The sequence below is a fragment of the Coloeus monedula genome (assembly GCF_965178545.1).
Source record: "Coloeus monedula genome assembly, chromosome: 23".
NCBI classification, from domain to species: Eukaryota; Metazoa; Chordata; class Aves; order Passeriformes; family Corvidae; genus Coloeus; species Coloeus monedula.
In genome coordinates, this window is record NC_138803.1 from 5,801,663 (window position 1) to 5,822,778 (window position 21,116).

The 21,116-nt window shown below is 46.9% G+C and overlaps 1 protein-coding gene across 3 annotated transcripts in view; it reads left to right on the plus strand.

The window, feature by feature from the left end:
* SRGAP2 (SLIT-ROBO Rho GTPase activating protein 2) overlaps nucleotides 1-21,116 on the plus strand; it is a 92,185-nt gene that overhangs the window by 28,424 nt on the left and 42,645 nt on the right. For all 3 annotated transcript variants that reach the window (XM_082296140.1, XM_082296141.1, XM_082296142.1), the window contains 3 exons: nucleotides 3,101-3,293; nucleotides 11,222-11,384; nucleotides 19,418-19,480. In XM_082296140.1, coding sequence (XP_082152266.1) covers nucleotides 3,101-3,293; nucleotides 11,222-11,384; nucleotides 19,418-19,480 — 419 coding nt within the window. The remainder of the gene's footprint in view (nucleotides 1-3,100; nucleotides 3,294-11,221; nucleotides 11,385-19,417; nucleotides 19,481-21,116) is intronic.

Consider the following 21,116-nt stretch of genomic DNA (forward strand, 5'->3'; position numbering starts at 1 on the left):
CTCGTGCTCTGCTGATCTTCTTTCTTGTCTTTGAGAGCTGCTGGTTTTTTGGAAGTGGTCCTGTGCATTTCTACTTTTGCTCCAGAAGGTGGTTTTCCAATTGAGAACATGATGGAGAATGTCCAATTTTGCTGGGTTGTTGCCCTCATAAAAAATCCCTCAGTTGAGGCACCGAGGAGGGTGGGTGGTCATACCATGATCTGCTTGAGCTGAATCTGGTGTTTGCCATCCCTACCCCAATCCTCTTTTCACACGTGCTGTCTGCTGCTCATCCATGCTAAGAGGGTTTGCTGACTTCTGAAAAACTGCAGATGAGCAATCCCTAAATGCACAAATTAAAACATCACAGACAAAATATTTGCTGCATTTGAATCCTGAGTTTCTTAATGTGCTTAGCAGAAAACACCAGATCTGCTCAGGTATTTTGGGATCCCTTTCAATAAGTCTTCAACTTACTAAAATTAGTGTCTTTTGTCCAGTAGCTTCTGGAAAGGTCACAGAGTTGTTTCTGTGTTGGGAACATCCCTTTTGGTGAGGAAAGGGTGGAGGAGAAGACACAAAGGGAGGAAGAGCTTTCTAATACTTCTTGTGTTGAAGAATGTTCCTTTTTGGGTGTCAGACCTGCAGGTGAGTGTCAGGCTAAGGATCAGGAGAGCTGAGTGACGGCAGCAAGGAAACACCACCTTCCTGACAATTTTAGTGCTGTTATCACTTCCTTTGCTTTAAAAAGTCTTAATGGCAAAGCCTCAGGTGGGATGGGGGTGTCTGGTTTGCATTTCCCTGGTTAAACCTGTCACTCGTGCAGAGCCTTGCAAATCCTGGAGTGGGTTTGTGGCTGGGGCTCGAGCTGAATGTGTGCAGCACATGTTGAGCATCAGCAGCAAATTTTTACATAAGTGCTGGCGGGCCTGATGTGTGTGAGCATCCCAGCTTTCCCCGTGGCCCTCCCAGGCCCTGCCAATCCTGAAACACCAGCTGGGACGGAGCAAACAACAAAGGCAGCGCAAAAGCAAAGGAATCTCCAAAGTTGGGGTAAATGCAGCGTGCAGATTTTACCTGGCGTGGTTCGTGCTTCCCTGCGCATCCAGGGTCGGGTTCCTCGTGGATTTATCTCCTCAGCACCCTTACAGCCATCCCTGGAGGGTGCTGAGCCCTGCCTGGGGTGACCCCACACTCCTCCTGCTGAGCTGGGGCATCCCTGAGCCGGGGAATCGGCGGTGCTGGAGTGGTTTTGGTTAAAGAAGCGCACGGACGGCTGAGGTTGATGTGTTTGCCTGTAGCTGTGTTTCCTGATGAAGAAACACAGGTTTTCTGGTTTTTAAGATTCTCTCCTGGGGAAAAAAAATAAACCTGCCCAGCTTTGCCCCCACATTAGGGTGTTGACTCCTCCCTTTCAACAACCTTGCTGCCTGTATTTCCTCCTTGCAGCAAAAGCCCCTGGGTACCACAGGCTGAGGAGTTTGGAACCACCAAATTCAGTGCTAATTAAGGTCATCTTCAAGCTTGAAAACCCCACATTTGTGCAGATTTTATTATTTTTTTTTTTTTCTCTTTGGCAAGCCTGACTGGGAGCTGTGTTTTCATACATATGGTTTGGGTTTTGGAGTCCCTAAAATAAAGATGCGGGGTTTTGTTCGCGGCGAATCCCGGATTCCCTAAAACTGTTCCCGCAGATGTGAGCACGATCCGAGGCAACTGATCCTGGGAGTGCATGGCAGGAATGAAACCATGGAGGTCCAGATGTCCAGATGGCTTTTTTTTTTTCCCCTGGGCAAAGGGACAAACTCAAAAAGGAGCCAAGCTGCTCTCCGTGATTTTCTGTATTTCAGGAATCAGTAGTGAAGTCGTTGATTTTTAAAGAAATTGCATTTGGGAAGTGATCCCTGCACACCTTCCCTTGTGGTGATGGAGTTGTGGGTGCCTGCAGTCGCAGTGTGGAGGTGTGAGGAAAGCTGTGACTGCTGGAAACCTGCAGTTTTATTGCTGGTTCTGGATTCAGCCTGGAACAACACATCTTGGAAAACCTTTGGAGGGAGCAGCACTCACAGTCAGGCCGTGGCAAATCTCTACAGTTGGACTGCTCAAAGACCTTTAGATGAAAGGGCACATTTTATTGATTGCATGTTGAGTTTATTGCCTGTGTAAAAGCCAAAGAGCCTTTGCTGGCTGCATCACTGAATATTTCTGCATTTTCAGACTGGGACTGACACACTTCTGCTGTGTTTTCTTGCCCTGTTTGACCGTGAGTGAGTCATTTTACTATTCTGCCCCTCAAATGCAGGATCAGTGGGATAAGGAGAGCACAGGGTGAATGGGAGAAGTTTTCATGTTTGTAAAATGCTTGAAAACTTGTAAAATACTGTGTTAACATAGAGACATTCGTAATAGTTAGGCTGCGATTTTTATGAATCTGTATTAATAATTAATTATAATATTAACACCTATATGTGTGCTTTATGGGAGAAATGTTACTTGCAGATATTTTTAAAAGAAAAGGAGCCTTCCTGGAGATGATCCCTAATGGGAAGTGCTCTGGTGCTGGCTCTCCAGAGGGGTTTCTTCATCTCTTTCATGGCTTGGTTTATAATGAGCTGCACAGCTGGAGACTCAGGAGCAAAGTGAATAATCTGAATTTGGTGCCTTTGGGGAGTGTCCCAGAATGTGCAAAGTCTGATGATTTCTGCATCAGGAGTAGTTTGTAGAGGAATTTGATAGAAATTCCCTGAAGTGATTTGCTGAGCTGACGTGGGGGATTGCAGCATTCGGTCCTTTTTCCAGACGGAGATTCAGTACATTTTTAGGCAGTGACCACTCGTTCCCCATGCCAAAAGTGTACTTGACACTTGTAACTGATGCACATTTCAGCAACAAAGCTTCGCTGTGCACCAGACTGGAGGCCTTGGGATGGATTTGCTGCCATTGGTGCATCCAAGATGCAACCCCAGTCATCTTCTGCCTGCAGATAGTGTTAATCACCACAAGGGAGCCTGGCTGACGCTAACGAGGGAACGTATTTTTTAACGATGTTTTACTGGAGAATTGTGATGGTGTTTTCTGTCATGGGATTGTGTTTAATCTGCAGTGCTTTTATTTGTTGCAGAGATCCGTGCCCAGTTGGTAGAGCAGCTGAAATGCCTTGACCAGCAGTGTGAGCTTCGGGTCCAGTTACTGCAGGACTTGCAGGATTTCTTCCGCAAGAAGGCAGAGATTGAGATGGATTACTCAAGGAATTTGGAGAAGTTGGCTGAGAGATTCCTGGCTAAAACTAGGAGCACCAAAGACCAGCAATTCAAGTAGAGTATTTGCCTTTTGTTTCTGCCCTTTTTTCCCCTGCTCTGAATTTGATTTACAAGGACAGGAATGGAAAAGAGAGTTGTTACAGGGAAAGTAGGCACCAGCACTGCTCTGAGTTCCAGAGCCAAACGTTCCCCAGGTTTGTGTTGGACACAGAAGCCATTCCCTGTTTCTGGGTAGCCTGGCTGCTCACTTCATGTCAGTAATTCCTGGTAGGTCGTGTGTTGTTAATCGGGAATGGGATGTAAGAACTGGAATGTGCAAAAGGAGTCATTTTCTTGGGAAAGGTGAGCAAAGCCAGGATTTCCTTCAGTGTCAATGGCTTTGGTTTTCTGAAGGGAAACTCTTTCTGATCTGTTCATGCTGTCAGTTCTCCGTTTTCAGGATCCCACACACGCTCTGTGTGGGAGTTGTGTTGCAGCTCTGCTACTATCACTTCAAACAGCAGAGAAATAAGACCAGTAGCACTTCCAGAGAGAGCTGAGCCGCTGTGGGTGGGGGAATCCCTGGATACTGAGCTGGTGGGACTCCATTAAAATCTAAACATGTCCTTACTGACAATCTCTTAACTCTCCTGCCTGAAGCATCATTTACAAGCAGGTCAGGCCATGCTGCTGGGCTTGTTGCGGGATGTTGGTTCTTCCCCACTTACCTGAGCTGGGATGATTGATGCAGATGGAACCTGGTTTCACGGGTTCACATCCTTCTGATTCATCTGAGGTGCTTTTCCCAGGAGAAGGGGCTGCAGGAAGGGGTGTGTGGGTGAGGAAGGGGCTGCGTGGCACGGCCACATGAGCCCAGCACGGCGCTGCCGTGGTTCACATCTGGGCAGTGCTCAGCCTTGTTGGGTTGTGTTGTCAGGGCAGCAGCTGGGGAAAACATGGAGCAGCAGCAGCAGCCTTGGGATCTGAATCATTTCTGCTTTGGACATTTCGGGCTGAGAGGATCCATCTGGGCCTGCCCCCGCCCAAAGTGCAGCGTCACTTTTCGCATTGTTTGGGTCGGGACGTTCTCCCTGTGTTTGTGTTGTGTTGTTGCTGTGTTTGGAGGGATGTGGGGACACAGCAGCTTCCCGTTTCCAGCAGCAGCTCTTTTTGTGGAAGCCATTAAGGAGGCACCATTTTAGTTTCCTGTCTGCACAGCTTTGATGTCATTCACTTCAGTCCTCATTTAGAGCACACGTTGTGCTGCACTCTGAGGAAAGCCTGGCTCCAGAGCAGAGCTATTTGACAGACTGGGGAAGAGTTATTCTGCATATCCATAGACCTGTCAGAGTGTGAAGGATTTCTTCTTTTTCTTTAGAGGGAAAGCGTTGTTACAGCTATAAACTGTGCACATCCTGCACGTGCCTTTAAGATGGCACTAAAGAGATGATGTCTTGAATGACAATTTTCCTCTGCAGTATGATCGGTGTTTTCAGTTGATTTTGTTGTTATTTCTGGTGAAAATTGAGGTGATTTTCTTCATATTATGTGGTACGAAACATCCCATCAGAAACACTTTCATATTCAGCTTGAGAAAGTTGCATAGAACTTACCTTATGTTTGGGGATTTAGAATGAATTTATAATGTGGAAGTTTTGATCAGAATTGAAGAGAATCCTGCAAGATTTGCAGTGAGAGGGCTGCTGCTGCTCAGGCTCCCGATTTCACTTACTTTAGCAGCAGATTGCTCCTGCCAGAAAAATGCCTTGCTCTTGGAATACATTCTCCCTGCAAGGTCTGAGTCCTAAATACACAAATTAATTTGGTCAAGAGTTGGAATAAGAGAAAAATAACACAAAGTCTGAGGCTGCTGGGTGTGTGGGCAGTGTTGGTCAGAGCAGTGGCACAGGTCAGGCTGTCCATGCAGCCCTTGTTTGGTCATTTGTGTGCTGGCCGTGCCAGTCAGAAGTGTCAGAATGCCACAGGGGTCTGTCAGGAAGCAATTCCCATTGTAATCACCTGTCCCCAATGCTGCTCTGTCTGAATCACAGGGAGTATCTTGGCTGGCATCTCTTGTGGAGATGCTGGAGCTGGAATCCCACTGGGAGCCCCTCGTTTGATCAAAGCCAGCCATCAGCTCCCTGCTCCTCAGGAGCTGGGATTACATGGCTGGGAGAGGAGCCCAGGCGGGTGCTGCTCTGTAATTGCCTGGCTCTGACCCTATAAATACCCCATAATAGCCTGCTCTGTCCAGAACCTGGTAATTATGTCGGGAGGTACCGTATCATTCCCTGCCTGCTCCCCACGGCACATCCCGTTTTTAGATCTCCTGACACACAGGCCAGGAGGAAATCTGTCAGGCAGCCACCCTGTCATTTGTGTGAACATGTGTGTTCCTGCTCTGCAGCTCTTGTGTCATTGCTGCACTCGGTGTGTTTAAGGGAACGCTCTCCAGGGCAGGAGGCTTCAGGCTGACCCCTGAAATTGGATTGTGTGGCTTCCTCCAGCAGCCATCCCCACGCTGGGAAGAGCACAGGTTTCATGGAAAGAGCGGTGTGGGAGGTGCAGGCTGCAGTGGGGCTTCTCAAAACCTACTGAGGTTTATTTTTCTTAGATGTGGCTGTCTCAGAGTTGATCAGGCGGCCACGTTTACATGGAATCCCAGACTGGTTTGGGTTGGAAGGGACCTTAAATCTCATCCTGGACACCTTCTACTATCCCAGGTGGCTCCAAACCTGGCCTTGGACACTTCCAGGGATGGGGCAGCCACAGCTTCCCTGGGCAACCTGTGTCAGTTTCTCACAGGAAATAATTTCTTCCCAATATCCCTTCTAAACCTGCCCTCTGACAATTTGAAGCCATTCCCCTTGTCCTATCACTCCAGCCCCCTGTAAATCGTCTCTCTCCATCTTCCTCATCAGCTCCTTCAGGCACTGGAAGGGCACAGTGAGGTCACCCCAAAGCTTCTCTTCCCCAGGCCCAGCAAACCCAGTTCTCTGAGCCTTTCCTTGCAGGAGAGTTCTCCAAATGGGTTTTGAGATGGGGGTGGCTGGGTCTGGGCAGCAAACTGAGCCTGGCTGGGGCTGGGCTTAGAGGGTGCCCAACAGAGTGCTCAGTTTGAAGCTTCACTGGAGCATTTTTAAATGATTTACAGGGGTAGGTGTGTGTTATCTTCATCTGATGTCTCTGAAGAAGGGGAACAGATTGATTTAGCCAGGGTGACACAGGAGTTGATGGCAGTTGGACACAGCCCAGGTTTTACTTGCTTTTAACTGCTCTGCCATGGCTGTTAGGCCTCACTGTGCCTTTTCTCTTTTAAAAGTGGCTTTTTTTTCAGTTAGAAGAGGCTATTAAAGGGCACAGTCATCCACAATATTTGGTGTATATGTTGTATATCCCTCAGTATCTGTTGGGAAACACCCTTTCAAAGCCCAAGTCTGTGATTGTTACAGGAGCTTGTTGGCCCCAGCTTTGGTACCTAAGGTGTAAATCAGAGCATCCATCTCACACGTGGCTCTTGGGTCTGGGGGTCCCTGCAGGCTGCAGGGCTGGGTGTGACTTCCAGCCCCAAAAAAAGGCTCTGTCCCACTGCACTCAGACCCTGGGACCTTCAACCTCAGGCTTCAGTTCTCCTTTTTCATGTGATTTTTGTCCTGGAGGCATTTGCCTATTCAAATCATCAGTCAACAATATGAAAACCGTAGCAAATCTTGAGTGATTGCTTTTGAGGGAGAAAATGGAAAAAGAAAAAAGGAAAAAAAAAAGAAAAAAAAAGAAGAGACAATGCTATTTTAAGGCCATATTTTAAATCAAGACAGTCTTTGGAAGCGGGATCCTGAGTAGCAATTGTCAGCTGGAGAGCTGAATGTCCAGGATATCCCAGCATGAAATTCAGATGGCTTTCTGGCAGCCTTTGCCTTGAAGTAGAAGATGCAGAATAAGTCTGGCAACCTTCAGGCTGAGCACTTGTAAACAACAGATGTTCATAACTGGAATCTTTTGGAAGAGAAGGGCAGGGAGCAGCATGGATGTCCATGCTTGTAATTCTCAAAATTTGCAGTTAACACTGAGCTGTGTCAGGGAAAATCAGATGTGGATTTGAATGAGCAGCTTGCAGGGAAGTTCAACTTTAATTTGCCTAAAAGTAAAATGATTTCTTTGAAGCAGAGATGATACAGGTTGTGAGAGAGGAATTGACAAAAGCATTTGGGTCACGTGAACTTCACTTACATTATTATTATTAATAATAATAAACATTGTCATAGGCTATTTTTGTGGTTCTTTTTGCTGAAACTGAGTCCTGCACGTTTTATTCTGAGCCTGTCAAATAACCCCATTTGGAAGGTTTTTGTAAGCATTAACCATTCATTGATTCAGTGACCTCCGTGAATGCAGAGAGCTGGGGATCCATGACCAGCAAAAACGGATGTAAAACCTCAGGGAGGATTTCTGTGCTGGTTTTCATCATCTCAGTGATGCCAGTGTCACACCACATTGCTGTGATTGTAGCCTCTCCTGCCAGAGCACACTGCAGAGGACAAAATTCAGAGAGGGTTGAAAGAGTATTTAGAGGAACAATTAAATCTCTGCTCTCACACTTGGCCTGGCTCCAGCTCTGAGGGTTTGCAGAGTTGACTGTCCTGGGATGCACCAGCTTTGGAAAAGTCTGTTGGACACATCTGGGAAAAATCTGAGTATTTTGGGGAGATCAGGAGGTGGAACAGGAGACTTCAGGGGTTGTTTTAAACACCTCATTCAGTGCAAGGAAGTTTTCTGTTCCCATGGACAGTGGGACATTCCTTGGAGAGGGAGGGACCCTTCATCAGGAGCTGCAGTGACAGGACAAGGATTGATGGGTTCAAACTGAGAGGGGAATTTAGGTGAGATACTGGGAAGGAATTCCTCCCTGTGAGGGTGGGGAGGGCCTGGCACAGGGTGCCCAGAGAAGCTGTGGCTGTCCCATTCCTGGAAGTGTCCAAGGCCAGGTTGGACGGAGCTTTTCTATTTATTAATATTTTCATTCTCATCTGATTCATTCCTTCATCTTGTGCTCCTTAGGGAAACATGGGGTTCCTATTCTTGGTTTGTGGGTGGTGGTTTAGATTTTTTTTTTAAATTAATTTATTATTTATTTGGTTATTGGTTATTTTTTAAAATTTGACTATATACATGAGGTAATTTTTCTGCTGTTTCCTTGCAATGCCCAACTCAGTGTCGCCGGCGTCTGTCGCTCTCCCCTGCTTGCCTTACAGCAGATAAATCTTGGGTTGTCTGCAAGTCCCTTGTATGAATGAGTAATTTAATTAAGACTTTTCAGATACTTGAGACTCAATCTTCCCTTCTGATCTTTTTGAGACCCAGCTGAAACCTTTGAAGTGGAAGCTGCACAGGACCTGATCAAGATAACACCTGAGAAACCACAGGGCTTCGTTGTTTGTGGTTCCCTAAAAATCTGTGCTCAGCTTCCTCTTCCTGCTCCCAGCCAGCCCCGATTGCTGTGATCTGCTGTAATTTAGGCTAACCTAAATAAACTCTCCACATTTGCTATCATCACACCATCTTTACACGAGGACAAATAGTGCTTGAAATAAACCCGGATCTTGGCATCTTCTTCCTTTTCCTCCTCATGGGGGAAGTTTGAGTCAAAAAGTTATCGGTGTGAAGGCCACCAGCACTTTGAGGAAAGTTCATATTCACATCCTAAAGTTTTTGGGTTGATCTCATCAGTTTTACCTCTCCAGGGTGAAGAGGGACTCTGTCGTTCTGTGGGAATGGAGCTCAGAATGGTTATACACGCCAGTCCCTATTGATACTTCCCTTCCCTTTTCCATCCCTCCTCTTTGGTGACATGGAGCTGGGAGCAGAGTGCCTTTCCCAGTTCCTTGGAGAGTTGAAATGGTTAATGGGAATCACAGTTTGCTCCCTGCTGTCTGCTGTGGTGAGGACTGAAGAGGTTCTGTTGTGAGCAGTTGTAGAACTCCTGCTCCGAGTTGGGAAAACTGCGCCCACGTCCCACCCCAGGAGAAACTGCAGTTCCAGAGGTGCTTTAAAAGTTAATGTGTGTAGAGTTTTAAAGGATGCTTGGGAGGTTTGAAGCAAATCTTTCCTGTTCTGTTTCACTTCTGCCTTCAGTATCTGCTTTTTGCTGGGAAAATTGTCACCAGCAAATACTTAAGGAGTGGTTTTGCCTGCTTCCCTTGCCGCGAAAACGCTGGGTCTGTACGACAGCAAGAGCCCATTTCAGCAAGGCCCTGAAGGGGTTATTGAAACCAAGAGACAGCAAGAAATTAAAGGAATTTAAAATGAGAATCTGGCCGTGTGTGGCTGCTCATCCCGAAGGTGACAATCCCGGCCGCGCACTGGGAGCGTGTGGGCTTGGGGCTGAGTTTTCCCTGCAGGATGGCCTTTCATGTGTAACCACACGGAGTGTGTCAACAGCCCATCTGGCGCCAGCAGACACCAGGCAGTGCCCTCACCAGCCTTTCCAAGGGCTCCTGGTATCCCTGCTATTTGCTGCCTTGGAATAGCTGGGGCTGTTGTGGCTGGGACAGCTGGGATTTGTCCAGTTAACTCCTGCAGCTCTCCTGCTTCTCCTTGGGGCTCCAGCTTCCTTAGGGAAGGTGCTCCTGCTGCTCCCTGCTCCTTCCCGTGGATTCTTGGAGCCAGGACTCCTGGTGCTGGTGGCTCCCAGCTCCTCCAGGCTGCTCCTGGTGGTGCTGGAGCAGTAATGGGCTCTGAGGGGTTTTGAGGCAGGATTTTGGACAGCTGGTGGAGAGTCTGAGGGTTTTTTGTTCCTACATTTCATTCCCAAACTCTTCATGGTAGCTGGGTAATTTTCACTTGTAGCTCTGCCAGCTTTAGAGGGCAGAGACTGAGTCAGTGGGTGAAGCAGTCCCGGATCACAAGCTGCAGTCAGTCCTGAGCTTTCCAATTTTTTTGTTTAAGAAAAAAATAATAAAAAAAAAATCAAGATCAGCTGTTCTGAAACCCTTTATCTAAAATTACCCATATTGCAGCACAAATCCAACTGTTGGTGTCATGAGGAGGGTAATGAAACTCTGCCCTGGCTCAGTTTTCCCATTTTGCCAATGTCAGGCGTTTCTTGCAGCAGAGATTGCTGTCCTTTCAAGTGCAGAATATTCCCTTTTCAATGGAAATTAAACTGCATTTCTTTTAGGAGGAAAAAAAATCCAATAGAGTTGTGTACAATAATCAGGGAGAGCTCTGGCTTTGCCCCACAGGTTTTACTCTTTTCTAGATAAATATTTTTGTGCTCTAAATGAATGGTAAACAGAACTGGAGAGAAGTAAATGATGTTGTTAAGGCTCCACCTGGATCTGCTGCTGGGGCACCCTGTGAGATCCCAGCTTTCATCTGGGATGAAATGCTGCCCTGAGAGACAACTTCTTCCTTCCAGTAAATGAAATGCTGACCCAAATAAACTGAGGTTCCTCTCCTCTCCCCTGCTGCCCTTTGTGCTGCTCATTTGCTGGGTGCATCAGCCCAAAGAAGGTGGGGAAAGTTCAAAGATGAGAAAATAAAGCTGCTTTTAGGAGTGCTGGGGACAGATAGAGAGAGATGCCTCCACTTAATGGGCTTTGCACATGAGACACAACATTTTGTTTCCTATGCAGACGCTGTTCAGCTCTCTGGGTGCTTGAAATCTTTTTTTATTGTGGTTAAGACCCAAATGCTTGAGACAGGACTGTGAAACCTTTTGTCAGACACTGGAGCCATCGCCCTGCCTCAGGCTCTGATTTATGCACAAAATCCTGGATTCAAAGGGAAAAATTAGAGCCTGCATTTGGCACAGTGCTGCTTGCATTTGCAGGAGCTGTCTGTTGGGGGGCAAAAACTCGTGGGAATGTAGGGAAATGTAACAGAGGGTGTGTTTTCTGTATTTTCCTCTGCTTCTCAGCATCCCACCCGCCCCACAGCTGCATTGACAGATCCAGAATCGTGGTAGAGTCCTGTCTAATTGTTGCTATTTTGTGTCCTCGTAGGAAGGATCAGAATGTGCTGTCACCAGTGAATTGCTGGAACCTGCTGCTCAACCAGGTGAAGAGGGAGAGCAGGGACCACACCACTCTCAGTGACATTTATCTCAACAACATCATCCCACGCTTTGTCCAGGTCAGCGAGGACTCAGGACGCCTCTTCAAGAAGGTAACTGAGTGCTACAGCACAGAACTTTCACTTTGGTTCTTCTAAAATGCAATTCCAGCTATTATTCCTGGTGGGTCGATTTATTGGGGGATTTTTTTCCTCTTTGGGCTTGACTTACCTTTGATTTTTTCAGTCATTTTCCCCAGTGCGGCCAGTTGAGATTTGTTGGTCTAAATTAAGGCTGTGTTTCTCTCCTCTTAGCCTGTTCCACAGTTTTGAATGGATGTTGAAGATTTAATTAAATCAGCAGAAACATTCCAGTTCTTCAACTCTGAACATTAGTCAAGAACAACCCTCTAAAGACAGAATTTTATCTGCCATGGAGAAATTACTGTTAAAAGAAAAATTAGGGAGAATTTCTGCTATGCTAGATAATAAAAGGATGTATTGTCCTTTTCTGGGAAAAGGAGAAAACACAGCTGAGGTCTCTTTTGTTTGCCTTGTCCCCTTGATTTCCACCTGGGAAGGAAGGTGGGACAGTGTGGGAGGGTTTTCCTATTAGGAATCTGTTCTTGCAGTTAAAGAAACACGATCTGGAGGCTTTGGAAGTGCTGTTCAGTGGTGATGCCTGGTCCCTGCAGAGATTTGCCCATGGCTGCAGCATCTGCTGCTTCACGTGTTGGAGTCATTGCAAGCCTTCACTTGGAAAAGCCATTTATTTCTCTGCCCCCTCTCCCACCCCCTGCAACCTGTCCTGAGCTTGGGGAGGTTTTTCTGCTCTAGCAAGGCCTGGAGAAGGGAGAGATTGTTCAGCTATTTCGTGTTTTCTGTCAGTTGCTTGAAGAGCTAAAGGAAGCCTGTGAAAAGCAGTTTGTTTAGGCTGTTGGAAAATGAACAATGCTCGATATTGTGTGTGAAGCTTCATGTCAAGATGCACTTGAAGGAGCAGCATCTTGTTGTGTCTTACCTGGAGAGCAGGCTGCCTGTGCCCTGTTCCAGCAGCTTCTTGTGGGTGTGATTCCTCTGGGAGAATGAAAATCTGAGGTGTTCCCTCTCTCCTGCCTGTTCCTTGAGTTTTTAGTGGAGGATGAAAAGTATATTCCACTTTTACATTCTGTTTCTCTTGTACTTCTTTTTTTTTAAGTCATTGCCCGAGCAGAGGAGGAATCTTCTCCTTTTCAAGTAACGTCACACTGAGGCCTTTCTGACCTTTTAAAACTTTCTGGTAATTACATTATGGTTGATTAGATACTTACATGGGATTATTGAATGGCAGTTACTCTTCAATTCCTCTAATCCCTCCAAAGGAGGAGTAATCTCCTTGCTGAATTTCAACAAGGGCTGTGCTAGAGCAAGGTGGCCTGGAAAGTGCCTTGGCAAAGCAGTACTTGGAAATTGATATTATCCCAGTTTGGCTGGAAATGGCAACTGTGTTTTATAAACCAGGGCAAACCCGTGTTTATGCTTTATTTTGGGCAGCAGGACTTGAATAAAAACAAATAAATAGCCAATCAACAGCAAAGTACGTCTCTGGTTTGTTTCTCGCAGGCCAAGGGCAAACTCCACGTTGATTTGTGCAAACAAAAGGGCATTTGTTGCTAAATCCCAGCTACTTGTTTGGCTGTTTGCCAGCAGTGCCAGGTTGGCTGAAGGCCAAATCAGGTGTTTGATTACTGCTGCACTTGTGCTGGGTGGTTAAAACCGAAAATTGCATCCTCTGTTATCTGGTAGCAGCTGATAAATAGAGAAATTCGGCTAATGTGGACCTGCTTGTGCTTTTTTGCTTGAGTCTCTTCCCTTCCTGAGCTGCGAGAAGCAGTTTGAATTGGTACAGAAGGTACTGCAGGCTAGAAAACAGATGAGGTGTGTGATTAAAGTGTTGCAAATCAGCTTTGCAGTCCGTGGATTTAAAGAAACGTTACCCATTTATAAACCCCCTCTGGGGCACGTTTGTAAAATATCCCCAAAGCAGCACAGAAGTTGTCAGAGCATCTCTGAACTTTAAGTAATTGGGACCTTTTCCACCTTTTTGCCTTCTCCTGAGTTAAAAACAGGGACAAGTGGCTGAAGTTGCTGGCAAAGCCAGGCTGCCTTTCTGTAGGTGTTGATAGGGAATCTACCAATTTACATTTAGGAAGTACTCACTGGGTTTTAAATAATGCCAGGAGATGTGGAGAGGATGGTGACACAGAGATCCTCATCTGCTGAGGGCACTCCAAAGCAGATCCTGAGGCATAAAAATCCTCTCCTTGGGCCGTTTTTGTCAAATCAGTGTTTTGTGTCGTGCTGGGATGGAGCGGGTGAGATGGGAGGACAGGCAGGGAAGAAAGGAGGTGCTTGAGGTCCCTTTTGTCGCTGAACTCTCGAGTTGCTGCATCTCTCAGTGTGTGGAGAGCTTTTCAAAGGGCAGAGCACAGCTGTGATGCAGGCTGGAGGCAGCACAGGGGCTGGGTGTGCGTGATAAGGGCTGTGCTGGGAAGGGAACACGGCCTCGTGGCGGTGAGGAGGGGAAAGCAGAGGGAGCTGGAGCAGCACAGAGCCTGAGGTGGGGCCAGCAGCTCCTCCTGCATCCAGAACATCAGCAGGAGTGGTGGCAGCGTCGGTTTTGTCTCTTCAGGCTGGGGTGGAGAACGCTCAGGGTGAGAGTCTGGCGTGGTCACTCCTGGACTCTGCAAAGGGCACGGCTGATGGTCGAGCACGGACGGGTTGCTGGCAGTGTGAACTCGGTGAGTTCCAGCATCCCAGCAGGGCTGCCTGCGCTGCACACGGGCTTTGAGAGGTCTGTGTTGGCACTGTTCGGGTTCCCAGCACCCTGGGAAGCCAGCCTGGTCCGTGGCTGTGTCTCACAGGGTCCCTGTGCTGGGGCGAGGAGATCCAGGTCCTGTCACAGATCCCTGCCCAGGTTGGGACACTGAGGAGGGTCCTGCCTGTGTGAGGGATGGATGGGAGCCTGCCAGCCACTTCAAAGCTATCTACACTGATAAGAGCAGCTGTGTTTGCTGCCAGAGCCAGCCCTGCAGTGCTGCTGGGTGAGCTCTCTGTGTCAGCCACTTCTTCCCGTGCCTCTGGGGTTTGTTTGCTTCCCCAGGTCCCTCTCCCTGCAGGGCCTTCCCCTGTCTGAGCTGTGTGCTCCAAACGTGGGGGAATTGGAAACTCTCAGCTGAGGTGCAGGAATTCCTGGAGCACTGTACTTTTCCATGCCTTGTTTTGGTTTCTCCTGAGGAAACACTTTCAGGTGTCAGTGGGAGATGCTGCTGCTCAGGGACCGGCTGCTCTGACAGTCCTGCAGATGAATCCCGGTCCTGTCAGTGGGAATCTGGGATTTGTCTGCCCCCAGGGATGGTGTCAGTGCAATTCTGTGCTGCAGCCAACGAAAAGGAAGATAAATGGTGAAATAACCACACTTCCAGCAAATAAAACCTGGGGGGGGGGGGGGGCGGAACTGTGCTGGTAACAAATTGTTCCACCTTGGGGAGGAGGTGGTATTTTCTTGTTTGGGCAGAGTTAATGATTTAGGGCTGCCTTTGGTACAGGGTTGGAGTTTCCAGCCCCGGTGCCACCGGCGTTGCTATTCCGGTCACCTCTCCCTCTCCTGGAAGATCATCCTGCTTTGATGTCTGCTCCTTTTCATTCCTTCATCTCCTTTGATTTCTCCTGCTTATCCTCCTTCAGCATGGCCCCTTTATTTATTTATTTCTACATTTCTGTATCTATGTATGTTTTGCTATTTATATATATATATATTATTTTTTTCCCAAAATATTCTCCTATTTGAGCTGATTCCTGCTTTGATTTCCCCTTTTCCCTCTATCCCCCTGTCGCCCTCTCTGTTTAATGTGACCCTTCATTTCTCTGCATGGAACAACCTTCCTGTTTCTTGCGTGGTTTTCTTGCCTCCAGACGTATCTTTTGAGTGGGATCCCTTGGGATTATTTATACATGTATAGACCTTTGAGCAGCAGTTTCTTTAATTTGGTCTCTTTAATCACTCTTTCTGTGTTGTCTCTTTGAGATTTTCCTAGAAGCAGCCTGATAATCTCGTTCAAACTGAAGGAAAAAAGAAAATTACCTTTTTTAAAAGAACAGACTGGGAAACCTCGGTCACTTTGAGCAGTTCCTGAACTGATATTTTTCAGTTTGACAGATTTTTACATAAAGAAATTGTGAAGTGACTGGCAAATGTTAATGGGAAGAAAGGCAGATTTATTCTGTGTGCAGAGGGGCCTCAGGACAGGCAGTGCCTCCGACCTGAGCCAGGTACCAACTCAGCACCTGTCTGCCCTGCTGCTCCCTGGCCCTGCTGGGTTTAAAACACATTTTCTGCTCTGCTTGTAGCTGGGAGGCTCCCTGGGCTGCTGGAGCAGGGACCTTTCCCTGTTGTATCCACTAAATTGGGGATATTTAAGGGGAGAAAACCCCGTTTGGAATCAAGAAAACCAACCTGAGGATTTGAAATTCTCCTCCTGTTTAGCACCTTTGATGGTGGAAAGGCCCCAGTTTATCTCGTGGTATGCTGCAGGGTGTTTGATGGGAAATGGAAAATCCACAATGGGTTGGTTAAAAGCCTTGCAGTAATCAAGGAAGAGGAATTATTAATTCTCTGAAGGGGTCTGTCATGACCTACTTTACAGCTGCACTGTGTCTCTGGCTGCAACTGGAACCAGAATATGACAGATCTTAAAGCACCCCACACATGGGAAAGCCACCATGTGAAAGAAATGTCATGGTTAAAATGCTGGGCATTTGTAAAAAGATTTTTCCATCACGGTGTCAATTTGCAAATATGCAAATGCCACGAGTAAAACTCCCACTGAGGTGCAGAGTTGGCACCTTTGTGCTACATCCCTGCTCCCCTCCTGCCATCCTTACCCACCCTCCACTGGTGGTTCAAAAACATAGGAATATTTAATGTTTGTCCTCCACCTAGGCATATTTAATTATTACTTTTAAGAAGATGCAGAGACCTGATACTGTTCCAGAGTGGTTTCAGAATCAGCACATTTGGGTTCCAGTTCCAGCTGTCACCCTCTGACATCATTTGAGGCAGCAAATTAGATAAGAATCTCTTATCTTGGTGTGTTACACATTCACCCTCCGATGGCTTGAGCCCTTCCTGGCTGTCGTTGAGTTTGTGGGGAAAGCACCTCAGGAACTCCAGGGAATGTTTGTTTTGAAGCCATCCCCTCTTTCTGTCAGGCTTGGGAGGATGTTGCTGGGGCTGGAGGTCCAGGACAGAAAATGCTGACGGCATTCCTGAGCTCTACTCTTTATTATCCCCCCCAAATATTTTGAAGCTGAAGTCGTTAATGTTTGGTGGAATGCGGAACAGCCGAGCAAGCCCCGCAGTAGATCCCAAAAACATCTTGATTAAATTAGAGGGGAGGTGGAGGGGAGGAGGGCTGGAACAAAGAGGCCGTTGAGGAGCTGGCACGGCCCGTGCTGGGAATTTATGTTGCAGCCAGGGGTGGCAGAACCTCCAGCCCTGCACATGGTGCAGATACACCCTGGAGTAACAAAGGAGTGTGTGTTCCTGCGTGTGCACTCGCAGGAACTGGGGAAAACCTTCATCTGCAGCCCATCAGTCCTGCCAGCTCCTGGGGTGGCTTCCTTGGGTGCTGCTGATGCTTTGCCAGGTTTGCAGAGAAAGGAAAGGTTTTTATGACCTCTCAGTGCCCAGCAAAGGTGAGGAGCTGCCCCACTCTGCCCACCCTCAGCTGTGCAGGGAGCTCCTGTGCTGTCTCCCAAGGATGCTTTTCCAACCAGATCATCTCCCAGATCTACAGGAGAAGGGTTTAACCTGATCAGATAAGGAGGAGACAGGGTTCGTGGGGACACCCCCTCTCCACATGCACACCCAGCTCATTAGTGGAGCCAATTAATTAAGATTTTGTAAGATTTTGTTGCACAAGCCTTTCCTCATGTTAAGGGAGGTACAGACGGACTTGGTTGCAGGTACAGCCAGGAGTAGATCACAGTAAAGCTGATCAGAATATCTTTTATTTGTTGCCTTTTCCTGGAAGATTGTTTACAAAATGGATCGTTCTGCCTCTGCAAAGCACACAGAAAAACAGAGAAATACAGAACAATGTAGAATTTGCTGCTGAAATAGCATTGGTATCTGGAGACATTCACAAGTGCCAGGACTGTTGTTGTCTTTCCTTGGCATGGATTTTATTCGTAATTCCATGGTACTTTCTGGCATGATGCTGGAATCTCCCATGCCTGCATGGCAGTGGGATCAGCAGCCTTTAATCTGCACTTTGAATTCCATGGGAACTGAGGGAAGTTCTCTTCATGCATCACCTCCACCTCCCTCACCTCCCTGCACTGCACTCAAGCAACAACTTTTTCCTGACATCCAATCCGTTCTGGCTTCCCCAAACAAACCCTTCTGCTTCCTCCAATGTATTTTCATTTATCAGGGTCAGTCAGCTCAGCTTTTTTTTCTCCTAAATCTTTTTTTTTTTTTTTTTTTTTTTTTGGTGGGATCGGTGCAGGGAACAGTTTTACATTAACAGTGCTCATTGTGCCGCTCTTGTTGTGATGTCTCCTGTGATCTGTCTTACCTTCATCTTAATGGAAGGGTTTTTTCCAGTCCAGCAATCCAGCAGCTCCTTTCTTGAGAGCTCATTTGGAAGCACAAAGAGTTTGGTGTTTTGACAATTTGGCATCTTCTTTCCCCCTTCAACCTGAATCTACATTAAAATATTCGTTTTAATCTCTGTCGCATAATTGATGCTTCAGCAGTTTGTGCAGCAAATGAGCAACTTTTTTTAGTGCACGAAATGAGCAAAATGGGCTGAAAAGAGCGGGGTGAGAGGCAGATGAGGGCCAGGCCAGGCAGTTCAAGCAGCACCAGGGAGCCTGTGGCTGGAAAACTCCTCCTGTGTGAAAAGTTCAGTGCTGAGGGCATTTCACACAGACCCAGGCAGTCGCTTCCATTAATCATCTCCATGTGGAGGAAAAGGCAGCCAGAAAACCCTGGCGACCCAGATGACTGCAGGGCTGAGCAGCAGCCTCAGCTCCTTCTGCTTCCAGAGGTGCAACTCCCGCGGGTTTGTTCCTGCAAGCTCCCTCGGAGGTTGGGAATCACCAGCTCTTTGCTTTTCTCTAAATTAGAGGCTCCTCCGAAAAAGCTTTCCTTTGTCAGCATTTGTGTCAGATGCTCTTTTTTCCTGTGGCACCTAGGGAGCAGGGTGAGGAATATGGGATTGGAACACATGGAAAATCCAGAGGACGGGGCGTTGGATATTTGTGAATCCCATTGTGCTGCCAGCAGAGCAATTCCAGGCTGGTCTGAACCACAACTCCCCAAAATAATGAAAAGAAGTCTACAATAAAGCAATTTTCATCTCAGAAACACACTCTGAGCACTGCTGAACTGCACAGTATGGGGAAAAGAATAATTTAAATTTAAATCAGATAATCTTTCTCTTCTGGCTCTTTAATTTATCAGTGTGTTGTTGGTTTTCTTCTCATGGTTTAGCATTATCTTGACTTCCTGGGCAGAAATGTTGGTTTAAGCATGGGTTTGGCTGCATTGCCTCTTTATCTGTTTCTTTTCCTGAACGTTGTAGGCATAAATAATCTTAGATTTATCAAATTTGCTTGTCCCAGTAGATATTAAACGCTTGTAACGTGAGGGTTGGAGCACGCAAACGCTGCCTTAGTGGGCAGCGAATGAGTAAAATCTATAAACTGAATTAAGTTATTCTTGTTACGTGGTGCTTTCCTTGTCCTGCCTCTCTTCAGCTTCCATACCAAGCTGTGCTGGATGCACAGTGTTGCTTGATCCTGTGAAAATGGGAAAATGGTGTATTTGCAGGCTTGAGAGTCGAAGATCTCCAGTTCTCTGGAAATTCCCACCTCTGTTCCATAAAGCTTTTCTGACTGTGCACTTCTAATATTTCGGTTTATTAATACTCCTGGTGCAATGTGACCCTGGGTGGCTCTGGGCTGGGCACTGATTGCATTTGCCAGCATAAACAGTGGTGCTTAATTGGGCCTAACTTATTTGTGGATGCTCCGTGCTCACTTCCTCTGCCTTTGCAGCGTCTTCCCCAATTAACTTTCATTTCTCTGTTCTGTTGCAGAGCAAGGAAGTGGGACTGCAGCTCCAGGAGGACTTGATGAAGGTCTTGAATGAACTGTACACGGTAAATCAGTGATTTCTTGGCATCTTCTCAGGCAGAAGGGAGAAGTGTTTGACTTCTCCCACCAAGGCTGAGAAAAGGCTGCAGTCCCTGCAGCTCGAGGTCACCTAAAAAGCTCCATAAATCCCATTTTTCCCCTCTGTCCTTGAGTTGTTTCAGCTCTCTAAGTGTTGGTTCCCCAAAGGTCTCACCTTCATGCCCATTTGTTCCTTTGCTGCAGTGATGGTTTGAAAAAGAGCCAGAGATAGGAGAGTTATTTGCAAATATGCCAAAAACCTTGGGGTTTGTGTGGTGTGAGCCTTCAGAGGCACCCACTGAGCTTATTTGTCCCTCAGCTCTCAGCAGAGCAGCTCCTTTTGGAGTCTGAGTTTCCCATCTGTGCTTTTTCCTTCTCAGTAAATCCACTGGAGACCCCAAGGAGGAGGTGAGGAGGAGGATGTGATCCCAAGGGTTCACGTGCTGCGTGGGGATTTTTCTTTTCCTCACACAGACGAATGGAAAAGCCTCTTGCTTGATGTAAATTCTGCTTTCTGCAGCTGTTACTGAGCTAGTTCTCTTCTTTAAAAGCAGAACTCACTGTTCAGTTGCTCAAAATGCCTTTTATTTTGTCCTTCCTGGGTGATTTGCTGGGTCATGACACTGAGATGTGTGTTCTGGCCTTCCTCCTTCCAGAAGCTGACCCAGGGTTGTTTCTCAAGCTGTGGCATATTGACCCTGTGGGGGTAAAAATCAGTGTTACAGAATTTCCTGGGGTTCCCTGAAATTTCCTGTATCAGCAAAAGGTATAGAGGGAATTGTTTCTTGCAGTTTGTTACAATTAGAGCCTCAAAGCCAAATATTCAGGTAAATCAGCACTTCAGAAACTTTTTTCTATTTGAGGGCAGAATTGGCTCAACTTTTGAGTCATGTCGTGGTTGGGATCCTGAGGAAGGACACAGATCTGCCTCTAAAAAGAGACTTTTAGGAACTAGATTAATTTCTAATCCGAGTTCAGGTGGCTCTGAAGTGGCTGGTGAGTGGAGTCTCATGGACAGGGGATCATTTCTGGGTGCCAGGCCCTGACAGGTCATTTTTTGAGCCAAATATTGAGTCCTGGTAATTCCTCTGCCCCAGAAGGAAGAACTTCCAGAATTCAGCCTTTGCTAAACAAAGTGATGAAAGGCATTGATATTTTTAATGTCAGTGCTGGGAATTTGAAATCTGTTTGTTCATTCCTCCTGCTGCAGAACTCTGAATTGTCCCTTCACCAGAAAACCTTTTCCTTTGCAAAAAGCCACTTCTGATCATGCTAAAAAGATGCTTTTTGTTGGAATTAAAGCCACCCCACCAGTGGCTACGTTTAATGGTACTTTTAGAAATAATTCCACCTCTTCTTCTGCTGGATGTGGCGCTCAGTGGTCTGGGCTGGGTGACAAAGTGAGGATCAACCAAAGGCTGGATGATCTTGGAGGTCTTTTCCAACCTCAATGACTCCATAATTCCATATCCAAAGGATTGGCAGAATCCCTGCTTTTGGGCAAAATGGATCTGGGTGAAATCTTTACTTTCTCTGCACAAATAAAACACAGAGAATTGTCCCAACCTGTAATTTTTTTGTCCTGTGCCATCTTGCCCTCAGCAGACCCCAGTGAGTCACCGG